At 38.7% G+C, this 14,704-nt stretch overlaps 1 protein-coding gene across 1 annotated transcript in view; it reads right to left on the minus strand.

Annotated features, from left to right (window-relative positions):
* Nucleotides 1–14,704, minus strand: part of ANKRD31 (ankyrin repeat domain 31) — a 186,219-nt gene that overhangs the window by 61,209 nt on the left and 110,306 nt on the right. Inside the window, exons 17-18 of the mRNA XM_036280691.1 lie at nt 3,186–3,348; nt 1,342–1,457 (exon numbers count right to left, since the gene is read on the minus strand). Of these exons, the coding sequence (XP_036136584.1) occupies nt 1,342–1,457; nt 3,186–3,348 (279 nt within the window). The remainder of the gene's footprint in view (nt 1–1,341; nt 1,458–3,185; nt 3,349–14,704) is intronic.

Raw genomic sequence — 14,704 nt, forward strand, 5'->3', positions numbered from 1 at the left:
AAATATAGAAAATATGAAAAACAAATTAGAAGACATGGAGACAGGCCTAACACACACCTAAATAGGAGTTCCAAAAAAGAGAGAATACTGAGAATGAAAGAGAGACAATATTCATATAAGGGCTGAGAGTATCCAGAATACAAATAAGAAATGTCTTCAGATTAAAGAAGCATGTCTAGTCCTGACTATAATTAATAACAACATATCCACATTTAGAACATAAAAGAATAAAAGATAAATCTTAAAAGCTATGAGATTAAAAGACAGATTATCTATGAAGAAATGACAATTTGATTGAAGTTGACTTTACATTTATTACCACAGACACCAGGAAACAATGCAAAATTTTTTCAAAGTGCTGAGGCAAATGCAAGTTAGTTTTGAATACCACTTAAAATATTTAAGGTACAAATTATATGATTAATCATAATTTGGGTTCAATTAATGACATTTTTCCTCTCTACACCAACCGAAAATATGTAAGAGAAGCCAAATCAACATGCATAACCTTATTCAAAATAATATTTCATTGAGGATACTACTTTGTTTAAGAAGTAAGTTAGGCCCTGGCCAGTTTTGCTCAGTGGTTAGAGCATCGGCCTGCAGACCAGAGAGTCCCAGGTTCGGTTCCCGCTAAGGGCATGTACCTCGGTTGCAGTTTGTCCCAGCCCCAGTTGGGGTTGTGTGGGTGGCAACCACTTGATGTGTCTCTCTCACATCGATGTTTTTCTCTCTCTCTTCCTCCTTTTCTCCCTCCGGCTCTATCTGAAGATAAATGCAAAAATGTCCTCAGGTGAGGATTAAAAAATAAAAAATGTCAGGATCTAGTACGCTTTGTGTTTTTGTCAAAGTAAGGATATATATCTTATCAATTAATATATATTTTATTGAGCAACTACTATGTTATTTTGCAAACGCTATCTACCACTATAAATCATGTGGGATCCAGGTTAGCTAAACCAGATTGCTTTCCTCTTCTCTGTATGAAGTTCAGGGTCTTTTCTACCTAATATGTATCCTAGATACTTTTAGGAAGTGGGTGAATGAAGACACATTATGATTATGGAAGTATCTATAGAACAAGAGGTAGCCAAAGAACCAAACCTAGGTGTAAAAGCAGCTAATGTATAATTCTTAATCAATGCAGAAAATTGAGAATTAACCATACAACATATCTTCTTGGCTTCTTCTGTTCAATTATGCTATATTTTCTTATGACAAAAAACATTTTCAACCTGCATGTCCTTAAAATGAAAAGAGTGCAGCCAATTGTCAAAGTGTGGCTAGCCCAAATGATGACATTTTCTAGGCTGAAAAACAAAAGATTTCAACTTTACTCACCATATGAAGGCTTTCTCTTCTTTTTTCTTGGTGTGAAACAGAAGGTGGATGAACAGTTTTTAAGTCATCATGAAAACATGGTTTGTGTCGTTTGGACCGGACAGTAGGAATTTTTACTTTAAAAAGTAAAATTAGAAAATATAATAAGAATGTGTAAAAATTTACTTTCATTATATCAATTGTAATGGTGATAGGAATAGATAAATTAAGTCTACAATTCTTATATTAATGTTGGTCAATGCCTTAGTATTTATTATCAATTGATTAATTATAGCTAATATTTATTGAATTCTTATCACATGCTAAATATCAATATCTTTCCCTGAATCATCTTATTTAATCTTCATATGAACCAAGTGAGATAGGTAGTTTCTTATAATCATTTTACAGAAGAGGAAAGTGAAACTTAGAGGGATTCAGGAAGTTGCCTAATTGTCACACAGCTAGTACGAAAACCAGATCTGACTCCAAAGTCCATGCTGTTAATCACTATGATTATGGTTCCTTGTCTCTGTCAAGTTCTCTCTTTTCCTTCTCCCATTCTAGATTCCCTTTCTCCATATAATCATTGTATTCTACATCCCTCATCCCTTTGCGGGGAACCTGACCGAGGAAATATGTACACAAGAAACAACACACAAGTGGGAATAGATATAGTACTTTATATAACAGAGTGCCCAGTAACTTCAAATGCAAGGCTTCTCTTAAGCTGAGCTGATATAATTCATGAGACCTGAACCTTCAGATATGGCTGTGGGAAGTGAGAGAGACACAGATGGGGCTCTAAAAAAAAAGGCTCTGACCCTATGGACTTATCATATAGTAGCAGGATATGAAAAGAGAAACCTTGCATTAGTCTTGACCTTGTCCTACACGTGATTTAGCTTACTAGTAAAATACGACACAATGGTTATTCTTAGCTCTAACCAATCATATTAATAATATGATTCCTCCCTTGAAAACAAATAGTTGGTAAAAGCAGTGTTAGGTGGGGGTAGAAATGTGTGACAGACTCTTCCCAACATTCTCCCTCATAAAGAAAGAGGGCAGATTATGTTGCTGGTTTCTTTTTCTAAGAGTCAAGGCTCAAGCATAACGGAAAAGGTAGAACAATTCCTTCTCAACACAGTAAATTGTGTGGAATTGCCTGTCTTCTGGTTGGTTTCTCCACAAGACTGGAAGCTCCTCATGGGCGAGTGCCTGGTTTGCATAGCAGGTACTCTGCAAATATGTTTTCTAAATTAGTGTTTACTAAATGCCTATTTTATATAGATAATTCATTATATAATGGTTCATAAAATAAACTGCTATAAAATGGTTCATAAAATTTTGCCTGGCTATACAACCCCTTGAAAATTTTTTTTCACTACTATATTGCACAGATACCAATATATTTGCTTAACAAATTAGTATTCTAGCATTAGAATATTAGATTCTTTAAAAGCTGGCATTAGTCCAACTTTTATACGAATCATTACAAATTTTGAAGTAATGAAATCTTAGTTGCAAAGAGTTGGTAGTCTTTTATTCTTTTCCAGTCCCACTACAAATAAACCAAGCTGCATTGTTTTAGTTATATCTCTATGTTAGGGAGAGTAATGTTTATTTAATAAATGGTATGGGTTTTATTTCAACATGTAACTCCAAATCTAATAGGATCATATGATTTATAGAGTAAACCATTTATTAATGCTACTTCCTAAAAATAAATGTTTTTCAAGAGTTCAATAAACATACAAAACATCTATTCCCCAGTTATAAAACAATTTACACTACAAATATAAATATTTTATTTTTCTAAGCAGAGGTATACATAAAAGAGTAAGCAATACTGACATACATACCAGTGGGTATAGCATTACTTTCATCTCTATTATCAGTCTCAACAGCACCATACGATTTTAGCAGCTCTTTCATTTTTTCATTATCTGCTTCATCTAAAGCAGTCTTCTGTTTTTGATTCTTTTGATTAGGGTTTGCTCCATGTTGCAGTAGAATCTCAGCTGCCTAGAAGGTATATTTCCAAAGTTATCTCCATTAACACCTTAGATCAATAATTTCTGCTTTCATTACAATACCCCATTACCAAGCATTAAAAGTTATCAAAAACGAAAGTTTTCAAACTCTGGCCAAGAACATTTTTATTAAATTTGATATGACAGCTACAAGTGAATCCACTGATTTGGCCTGATTTGTTCCGACAAGAGAACCAAACATGATGACATGGAAGTATCAGATATGCTGCCTTGATTGCAGTAAGAGGCAGACATAGGTAAATTGGGTGTAGGTTTTATTTGATCTCTCTCTCTTTTTTTTTTTTGTTAATCCTCACAGGAGGATATTTTTCCATTGATTTTTTTACATACAGTGGAAGGGAGAGTAGGAGAGACACAGAGAGAGAAACATCGATATAAGAAAGACATATCAATGGGTTGCCTCCCACACAACCCCCACTGGGGCCAGGGATTGAACCTGCAACCAGGTATGTGCCCTTGACCAGGAATTGAACCCAAGACCCTTCAGTCCACAGGTCGATGCTCTAACCACTGAACTAAACCTGCCAGGGCTGATCTCTTCAACAAAGCCCTTTGTTCTCTCTCCCCCAAGCTGCTGGAGGATGGGGTGGAGAAGGGAGTAAGAATCACTTCAGGATTATGTTATATTATAAACTGTATTATAAATTGCTATTAAGACATAGTTGAAAGTTCTATTTGGACTATATTTCAGAAAACCTGATATCCAATCTAATAACGTCTATACAAATATGTGCCCTAAATAACTGATTTATATTCACAAAATGTTAAAGATAAAAGGAAATACAGAAATAATCTACTCCAACCCCATTATTTTATAGAAGAGGAAACTAAGGTAAAAGATTGTGACATTTTAGGAGCAAAATACATAAAGTTTCTCTAAATAACTCAAAGTTATGTATTAGAAGTCAACTTATAATCGATCAAAGTTAAAGATGGCTACTAATTAGTTTATGGTATGTCAATTAATAAAAAACATCCAGTGATTCCATTTGCACGAAGCAAACGACTCCAACCTTCCTCAGCCATGAGTGGCGCTGAATCTTGAAGGCACTCAAGCCTCAGCCTCCACACAACTCTCTGGTGGCAAGGCAAGAGCCCTTTCTGGTATTTTGCCTCATAAATTCTAGCTGTTGGATTTTAAACTCCACATTCTATCTCTTCAACTCACTGAAACCATAGGGCTGTTTGTATCTCTCTCCTTATGCTTCTGCTTGGAAACTTCCTCTGACCCATAAGGTATGGCAATTACAGGATTCATTTCACTTGTTTCCTTTTTCTCAGGGCTCACTGTGCTGTATGGCTTGTTGTCCAATGTCTCAAAACTGTGATTTTATATATCTTATTCACTCTTCTAATGGTTAAGGTGGGAGGGTATATCTTGTCCAAAAGTGAATATTCATCCCTATCCACTTTTTATCTTTTTTTTCTTATTCTCCTGTTCCTCATCCTTTTGTTCTCTACATTTTCCAGGTACAGTACATGACCATCTTGGAAAATAACTTAAAACAGAAATTAAGATTTAAAAAGAAAGTAAAAGTTGACAAAGAAAATAGGGTGTTGAATAGCTTCACATGTAGTCATGCAAGAGTAAAAAAAATTATCTAAGAATTAAATTTATATGGTTCAATAGGTCTACAATATTGATACTACTGTAATTAGCTAGTTAACAATAGGAAGGAGCAAAGGGAAGGTCACACATTATAAGCATATCATTTGGGCAGCTTCACCAGGAAGCTGCAATTTCATACTCCCCAGGGAACCGCTAACTCATTTCCCACAGATTACTGGGGAAAAGGGTCCAATAAAGGGGAGATGAACACATGTGCAGTAAAGTCGAGGTGATGTAGGGAAGATGCCAGTCACTCAAACTTGGGAACAGAAATTATGGGCTAGAGAGTGCCAGACCACTGCAAGCCCAAGAAAATTAGGGAATACCTAATCCCCCAAACAAAGGAGTTCATGCCCTTGGCTCTTGGCTCTCTTGGTGCTCTTGGCTCTGGGCTTTTGTGGCTCTCTTGCATTTGCCCAGGTTCCTGCCACAGTCATATGGCCCTGTGGACCACACACCATGGACTGATGGGCTGCAACTGGGAACACAAACTAAGTTTAATGCTTAATGATGGACTGCACACTGCTCCAAACTGGAACAAAAACTCTGGGCAATGGCTGAAGCCACAGCTACACTCCTCCTATGGCAGAACAGAGGGAAATGGAACCTTAGAAACTCAGGGGTGTAATTCCATAGAAATAAAGCTTTCTACAATACCTCATCCTCCTGTTTGAGTCTCAGAAAATTTTTTTTCTCGGAACACTGCAAGAAGTCCATTTCTACCAGCAACCGGTGGGGACAAGGAGAGCTCCCCACAGATAACAATACCACATATTTGTCTCTCTTGCTCTCTTTTTAATCTTTCTAGCTTATCTATCAATGTCCTATCTCAAGATAAACAAATAGGGACAAAAGGGACAACATGAGTCAAAAATAAAATGAGCCAATGATAGAAGAATGCTCACACAGAGAGAAAATTCATGAAAATATGAGGAAAGATATTAATAATATATCAGTGTCAAGGGAACTAAAATATCATGAAAAATACCATCTCCTTAAAATAAAGGCAATAGAGATATGGAAGTTTACTCCAAAAGCAAACTTTGTCTATATCACCACTTGGGACTCAATGGTTCTCAACCTTCCCAATGCCACGACCCTTTAATACAGTTCCTCATGTTGTAGTGACTCCCAAACATAAAGTTATTTTTGTTGCTACTTCATAACTGTAATTTTGCCACTGTTATATCTTAGGCAAGCCCTGTGAAAAGGTCGTTTGACCCCCAAAGGGGTCGCAACCCACAGGTTGAGAACCGCTGTGATAAAGCAATAGCTCGCAATACAAAAATATAGCCCACACTGGTCAAATCTAGTCTGCTGCCTGATTTTGTAAATAAAGTTTTATTGGAGCAGCTACATCTAGTTATTTACATATTGTCTATGGCTGCTTTAGCACTGCACCAGCAGTTGGTTGATTAGTTGCAACAAAGACTGGGTGGCCCGGAAAACCTAAACTGCTTATTATGTAACCCTTTATAGAAAATATTTAACAATCCCTGCCTAGGCAAGAGTGCTATCCATTTTCTGTGATGACAGAAATGTTTTAATCTGCAAAGTTCAATATGGTAGCTACTCTCCATATGTAGCTACTGAGTACTTGAAATGTGACTAGTGAAACTGAAGAATTATATTTTAAATTTAATTAAACCAAGCTCTCCTTCTACCACTTCCTATTGTTAATTTTCAGCTCTTGGCATTCATTTTTACAGAGGACTCTATATCTGAGTGTTCATTTTCTCTATCCCTTGACAGAGTCTTCAAAATAAGAAAATTCTTACTCAAGAAGAACACTTATAAAATTTGACCTAATCAAACATCCTCCCAGATTATTAACATGGCATCTTTCTTATCCATCAAATCAAAATCTTTTTGATTGTCAGTTTGACACTGGTCACTGATATAAACAGCCAACAATAAAATGGAAATATGCTACAAACTGATTACAAAGGCAAAATGCACAGATGTAGGATTTCCTGATGTCATACATTAAAATAATGTTGGAGAAATGCTTGAAGCACTGTGAAGCCACTGATGAATGAGAAACTGATAGGAAAATCTGTTAACCTAAAAAAAAAAATCATAGGATTTGAATATGAAAGGATTAATAGAGGATTTAGGAATAACTTATAATGCCTTTCAAAATTTTTGAAAAAAGACCTTCCTTGAGGTCATTGTACAAAATAAAAGATGTCCTATGTGCTAACAAACAATTTTGTCAGAAAAATTAGGCCAAAAAATGCTTTATACAGGCTTTTGCTGTTCTGGAAATTAGTATATGTTTCAATTAGAACCTAAATACAATATTGTTTAGAAAAGAGTTAACGTAGCTGGCCTGAAACTGCTATTCAGAAGGTCACTCACAAAGTTATCTTTTAGCTGCGCACTTGGCTGGTAAACAGCAGTCTATGCTCATATAAAACTTTCCTTAACTGATAAGGATAGCTCAATGTGCTTCAACTGTCTACACAAACAATGTAATTTATGCTTCTGGAAGTCGGGACTCTAGTATGTGCTAGACAAAGAGGGTACCTGCATGACCAGCCCTCAATATAAACCTTAAGCATTGAGTTTCTAATGGGCTTCCCTGAACAGAAATATTGCACTGATCAGTGGTTCTCAACCTTCCTAATGCTTTAATTCAGTTCATCATGTTGTATGTGGGTGTATCTGCATGTGGGCAGACCCGCCTGGAGATGGATAGAGGAGAGGTGTCTCGGTTCCTAAGACAACTGGAAATAATGTGTTTTCCAATGGTCTTAGGGGACCCCTATGAAAGGGTCATTTGACCCACAAAGGGGTAGGCGACCCACTTTCCATTGATATTTTAAATATAGTAGGAGGGAGGGAGGGAGGTGAAAGAGGTTGAGAACTGCTGGCATTGATGTTGCTACATTTTCCCCATTTTATATTGCATTTTAAAGGACACCATCCAAAAACCTGATTTTCCCACTACAAAATTTTGGCTCTTTTTTATTTTTTATTTTTGGTACATGCCCCTAGCGGGAACTGAACCCGAACCCGGGACTCTCTGGTCTGCAGGCTGACATTCCAACTGCTGGGCCAAACCGGCCAGGGCTTGGCTCTTATTTAAGTGGTTTCACTTTATTTTTTTTATCCTCACCCGAGGACATTTTTCCATTTTTTGTTCAGACAGAGCGGGAGGGAGAGAGAGGAAGAGAGAGAGAGAGAAACATCGATGTGAAGGGACACATTGAGTGGCTGCCACCCTCACGACCAACCAGGGCCGGGGACAAACTGCAACCGAGGTACGTGCCCTTAGCGGGAACTGAACCCGGGTCTCTCTGTACCGCAGGCCGACGCTCCAACCGCTGAGCCAAACCGGCCAGGGCAGTGGTTTCACTTTAAATGGCCCTTCCCCTGTACAAATAGCCAGTAAGTTAATCACTTTAATGATTTTTCTTGTTTCCTTTCTTCCATTTCAAAAATCCTACAAACTTGAGACTTTGTTCTTTTATTGTTGTTGTTAATACTCACCCAAGGATATTTTTCCATTGATATGTTAAATAGAGTAGGAGGGAGGGAGGGAGGTGAAAAAGAAAGAGAGAAACATCCATGTGAGAGAGACATATGAATTGGTTGCCTCCCACACAACCCCGACTGCTGGCTGGGGATCGAACCTGAGACCCTTCCTTCTGAGGGTCAATACTCTAACTGCTTGAGCCAAACTGGCCAGGGCTGTCTATTCTTTTTTAATGTGAACATCTTAAAGGCAAACGAGGTTCTTTGGTCAAAAGAAGCCACCTTGGACATTAGCCCACCCATCTGGTATTATTCTTAATCATCAGTTTATATCTTTTATCTCAAATTATAAACTCAATAATAATACTATTCCTTCACATGACCACATTTAGGCTGAAAACAGTGGTTATATACTTTCACAAAATTAAATAAAAATCACCAGGCTCTTAAACATATATATGAACAGGAAAATAGATGTCAGTGAGAGATTGAAGGAATTGTTTATATGAACCCTGGTTTTATATTGTTGTTGGTAGTGGTAGTTTCCTTAATGATTTTATAGAGCTAATCACTATTTCTGAAATCTATGTTGCCCACTGACAATAATAAAAGTTTTCTCCTAACGTTTTGTCAAACAAAAAGTTGCGTTTAAAAATCTAAAGAATTTAGAATTAAAAGAAGATGGCTGAGGGTAGGACCGAAGGGAGGATGAGTGTGTGAGACAGTGAGCGAGTGTGTGAGAAAGTGAGTGTACGTGAAGATGGATGACCAAACCCGTGCAGTGCAGAGACACGAAGCAGAAGGTTCCTGTGCTGTGGACGGTAGCAGCCAGCTACCGCGGTAAGTGGCCCTTCAGGGTGCTTCTCCCTGCTCCCCAGGGAGGTCCCACCATTTTGGAAAATCCAGGGTCTTCCCTGAGAGGAGGCAGTGGGAGCAGCTAGGGCCCAGCAACCTGAGCCCACCAGCACACCTGGCACCATCAGACCAGTGGACACTCTGTGTCAACACAGACCGGAGCACAGTAGTGGAGCTCCCAAGGTGCCAGCAGCAGAAGCCGGGGGCAGCGAGGAGCCAAGCACCATCCCCCACAGTAGCAGCCCGATCAGAGTCAAGATATACCCCCAGCAACAAAGGCTGGGGAGCAGACATCCATCCCCAGGCAACAGAAGCACAGACCAGAAGCTGAGACCCATCCCCAAAATCTACAGCAAAAGCTGAGCAGGAGTTGAGCCCCACAGGGCAGCAGCACTCCCCAGCTGCCAGCAGTGGGACCTGGGGCTCCACAGAGGCCTGTGTGGTCTAGTAGCTCACAAGTGCAGTGGGAAGCCAGAGCCCTAAAGAGACTGGTGCAATCCAGCTGCCTGCCTGTGGGAAATGCAGGGTGCGGGGGCACCAGAGAGGCCTGTGCTACCCAGCAGGGACTGTGCCATCCAGTTATACGCGGGACCTGTGGGGTGCTGAAGCACCAGAGAGGCCTGTGCAAACCAGCAGCCCATAACATAGGCATAGAGCCCAGTCCCCAAAGGGACTGTGTGATCCAGTTACCTGTGGTACCAGCAGGGGGCGGAGGCAACAGAAAGGCCTATGCGACCCAGCTGCACAGAAGATAGACATAGAGGATGTGAAAATGGAGGCAGAGTGAATAGAAGCTACACAGACGATCTCCCAGGACCAAACAGGAATTACAACTAAAATAAAGACAAATCCTCAGAAAAAAAGCAACAGAAAAGCAGCAGGACAGGACCATATAACCAGAGACACTGGTAGGATCTGCAGAGGTGTGAGAGGGTGGTGGCCTGGGAGCCCACGGACAGCAGCAGTCTTAGCTGTGAGCAGCGCCCTTGGGGAACAAAGACCAAGCCTGTTCCATAGCGCAAAGAGCCCAGAAAGAGTGCTAAAATAGCCACAGCCACTCACCTGGGGGTTACAGCAGAGGGAGGGAAGACTGGGCTGGAACTCTGCAGGGACACCTGGGATTTGGAGGGCACTCAGAGTTTTTACTGAGTTGCGGCCACAAAGAACGGTGGCCAGTGTGCTCCTTCCCCAAGCTGTGGGGAAAAGCAGCAGCCCCTACCCTAAGAGATTCAGCCTTTCCCAGGTGAGGCAAAGAAATGCAAATTGAAACTCATTAACAACCAGCATCAATCATGCCCTCTGAAAATCCTCTTATGCAGAAAACCAGGGCTACATTCCAAGGCACTGAGTAACTGAGACTACTAGCCACCAGGAAAAAGCTATAGGATAACTGAACCTTTCCTGGGCATGCAAATATACCCAGGAAAGTAAGCCTTGATAGTGGTGTTTAACGTGGGCACACCCAGGCTCATTCAAACCCAGTAGAGGGAGCCACAAACAGCAGAACACCAACACCCACAGGGAAAATTTGGCAGGCTCCAAAACCCAACGAGATAGCCAAAAAGGTGAAACAAAGAGACAAATCCCAAATGAAAGAACAAGAGAACTCTACTGAAGATGATATAAATGAAATGTAGCTAAGCAAATTATCAGAGGTAGAGTTCAGAGCCATGATCCTGAGGAAGCTTAACAACATAAGTAAGGACATCGGCACCATGAGTAAAACATGGAAACATTAAAAACCAACCAAGCAGAAATGAAGAATGACATAGCAGAAATTAAGAACATGTTGAAAAAACTAACCAGCAGAGTAGAAGAAGCTGAGGACCAGATCAGTGAATTAGAAGACAGGGTAGAAAAAAATTAACCAATCAGAAAAACAAAAGAAAAAAATAATTAAAAAACAGGAAGACAGCTTAAGAGAACTGTGGGAAAACTGGCAACAGTAACATTCGCATCATAGGAGTCCGTTAAGAGGCAAAAAATGGGCAAAGGTTAGAGAATATATTTGAAGAAATAGTAACAGAAAACTTTCCTAACTTGATGAAGGAAGAAGGCATTTAAGTTCAAGAAGGACAGAGAGCCCCAAGTAAAAAAAACCCAAACAGGCCCACACCAAGACACACAGTAATTAAAATGCCGAAAATTAAAGACAAAGAAAGAATCCTAAGGCAGCAAGAGATAAGCAACAGGTTACCTACAAAGGAAATCCCATAAGGCCCTTTGCTGACTTCTCCACAGAAACACTACAGGCCAGAAGGGAGTGGCATGAGGTAATCAGGGTCATGAAAAACAAGGATGTGAATCCAAGACTACTCTATCCAGCAAGGCTATCATTCAAAATAGAAGGTCAAATAAAGAGCTTTCCAGACAAAAAAGGCTAAGGAAACATATTAACACCAAACCAGCACTGCAAGATATGCTGAAAGGACTGCTGTAATTAGTAGAAGAAATGGGAAGAAAAATAAAAACACACTAAACAAGAATGGCAATAAATAAGTACATGTCAACTATCACCTTAAATGTTAATGGTTTGAATGCTCCAATAAAAAGACACAGAGTAGCTGACTGGATAAGAAAGCATGACTCACATATATGTTGTTTACAAGAGATCCACCTCACAACAAAAGACATAGTTTGAAAGTGAAGGAATGGAAAAAAATCTTTCAACCAATTGGAAAGGAAAAAAAAAGCTGGGGTAGCAATACTCATAATAAAATAGATTTCAAAATGAAGACCATAACTAGAGACAAAGAAGGCCACTACATAATACTGAAAGGATCTATCCAACAGGAAGATATAACCTTGATAAACATATATGTACCCAATATAGGAGCACCAACATATATTAAAAATTTTCTGGAGGACTTCCAAGGAAAAATCGACAGCAATACAATCATAGCAGGGGATTTCAACACCCCACTGATATCACTGGATAGATCCTCTAGGCAAAAAATTAACAAGGAAACAGAGGCTCTAAATGAAGCTCTAGGGCAAATGGATTTAATAAATATCTACAGAGAATTATACCCTGAAACTGCAGAATTCACATTCTTCTCAAGTGCACATGGGACATTCTCAAAGATAGACTACATGTTAGGGCACAAGTCTCTACAGGTTCAAGAAGATTGAAATCATATCAAGCATTTTCTCAGATCAAAATGGCATGAAACTAGAAATCAATTGCAACAAGAACATGCAAAGACATTTGAACACATGGAAGCTAAATAGCATGTTACTGAACAATGAATGGGTTACTATGGAGATCAAGGAAGAAATTAAAAACTTCCTGGAAGCCAATGAAAATGAACACCCAACAACACAAAATTTTTGGGATGCAGCGAAAGCAGTTCTGAGAGGGAAGTTCATAGCACTACAGGCCTACCTCAGGAAGCAATAAAAATTTCTAACAGACTATCTAACCTCACAACTTAAAGAACTAGAAAGCAAGCAGAAAGAAAACCCCAGAGCAAGTAGAAGGAAGGAAATAGTAAAGATCAGATAGGAAATAAATGACATGGAGACCAAAAACACAATCCAAAGGATCAATGAAACAAAGAGCTGGTTCTTTGAAAAGATAAACAAGATTGATAGACCCTTAGCTAGACTCACCAAGAAACAAAGAGAACCCAAATACACAAAATCAGAAATAAAAGAGGAGAAATAATAACTGACACGACAGAAATACAAAGGATTGTTAACAAATACTATGAACAATTATACGGCAACAAATTCAACAATCTAAGCGAAATAGACAAATTTCTAGAAACACATAGTCTCCCAAAACTGAACCCGGAAGAGATAGAAAATTTTAACAGACCAATAACAACTGAAGAAATTGAAGATGTAATCAACACTCTTCTAGCAAACAAAAGCCCAGGCCTGGAAGACTCCACGGGGGAATTTTACCGAACAGTCAAAGAAGAACTAACACCCATTCTCCTCAAACCATTGCAAAAAAGTCAAGAAGAAGGAAGATTGCCAAACTTGTTTTATGAGGCCAGCATAATTCTAATTCCAAAACCAGACACTACAAAGAAAGAAAACTATAGACCAATATCCCTGATAAACGTAAATGCCAAAATCCTGAACAAAATGCTAGCAAATCAAATCCAGCAATACATCAAAAAAATTATTCACCATGACCAAGTGGGAATCATCGCAGGGATGTAAGGCTTGTATGATATTCACAAATCAATAAATGTGATACACCACGTTAACAAAATGAAAGATAAAAACCATATGATCATATCAATAGACACTGAAAGGCCATTCAACAAAATCCAGCACCCATTTCTGATAAAAATGCTCAGCAATGTGGCAATAGAGTAATCATATCTTGACATAATAAAGGTCATATATGAAAGAACTACAACCAACATCATACTCAAGGGGCAAAAAGTAAAAGCATTTCCCTTAAGAACAGGAACAAGACAAGGATGCCCACTTTTGCCACTTTTATTTAACATAGTCCTGGGAGTCTTAGCCACAGCAATCAGACAGGAATAAAAAATAAGAGGGATCCAAATATGAAAGGAGGAAGTGAAACTGTCATTATTCGCAGATGACATGATAGTATATGTAGAAAACCCTAAAGACTCCATCAAAAATTTACTGGACTTAATAAATGAATTTGGCAAAGTAGCAGGATAAAAAATTAACATCATGGAATCGATGGTATTCTTATACACCAATGATGAAATTACAGAAAAAGAAATAAGAAGACAATCCCATTTACCATCGTAGCAAAAAAATTAAGATACCTAGGAATAAACTTAACTAAGGAAATAAAAAACCTCTTCACAGAAAACACAGGTTATTGAAAAAAGAAATGGAAGATATAAAAAAGTAGAAGCACATACATTGTTCATGGATTGGAAGAATTAACATCATTAAAATGTCCATACTACCCAAAGCAATCTATAGATTCAATGCAATCCCCATCAAAATACCAATGACATACTTCACAGAACTGGAACAAATACTTCAAAAGTTCATATGGAACCAAAAAAGACCTCGAATAGCCACAGCAGTCTTGAAAAAGAAAAACAAAGTAGGAGGGATCACATTACCAGATTTCAGGTTGTACTACAACGCCACTGTAATCAAAACAGCCTGGTACTGGCACAAGAACAGGCATATTGACAAGTGGACCAGAACAGAGAACCCAGAAATGGACCCAAGGCAACATGCTCAATTTATATTTGACAAAGGTGGCAAGAGCATACAGTGGAGTAAAGATAGCCTCTTTAATAAATGGTGTTGGGAAAATTGGACAGCTACATGCAAAAAAGTGAAACTGGACCATCAACTTACACCATATACAAGAATAAACTCAAAATGGAAAAAAGACTTATATATGACTCATGAATCCATAAAATTC

Source organism: Molossus molossus, unplaced genomic scaffold (genome assembly GCF_014108415.1).
Source record: "Molossus molossus isolate mMolMol1 unplaced genomic scaffold, mMolMol1.p scaffold_m16_p_3, whole genome shotgun sequence".
Classification (NCBI taxonomy): Eukaryota; Metazoa; Chordata; class Mammalia; order Chiroptera; family Molossidae; genus Molossus; species Molossus molossus.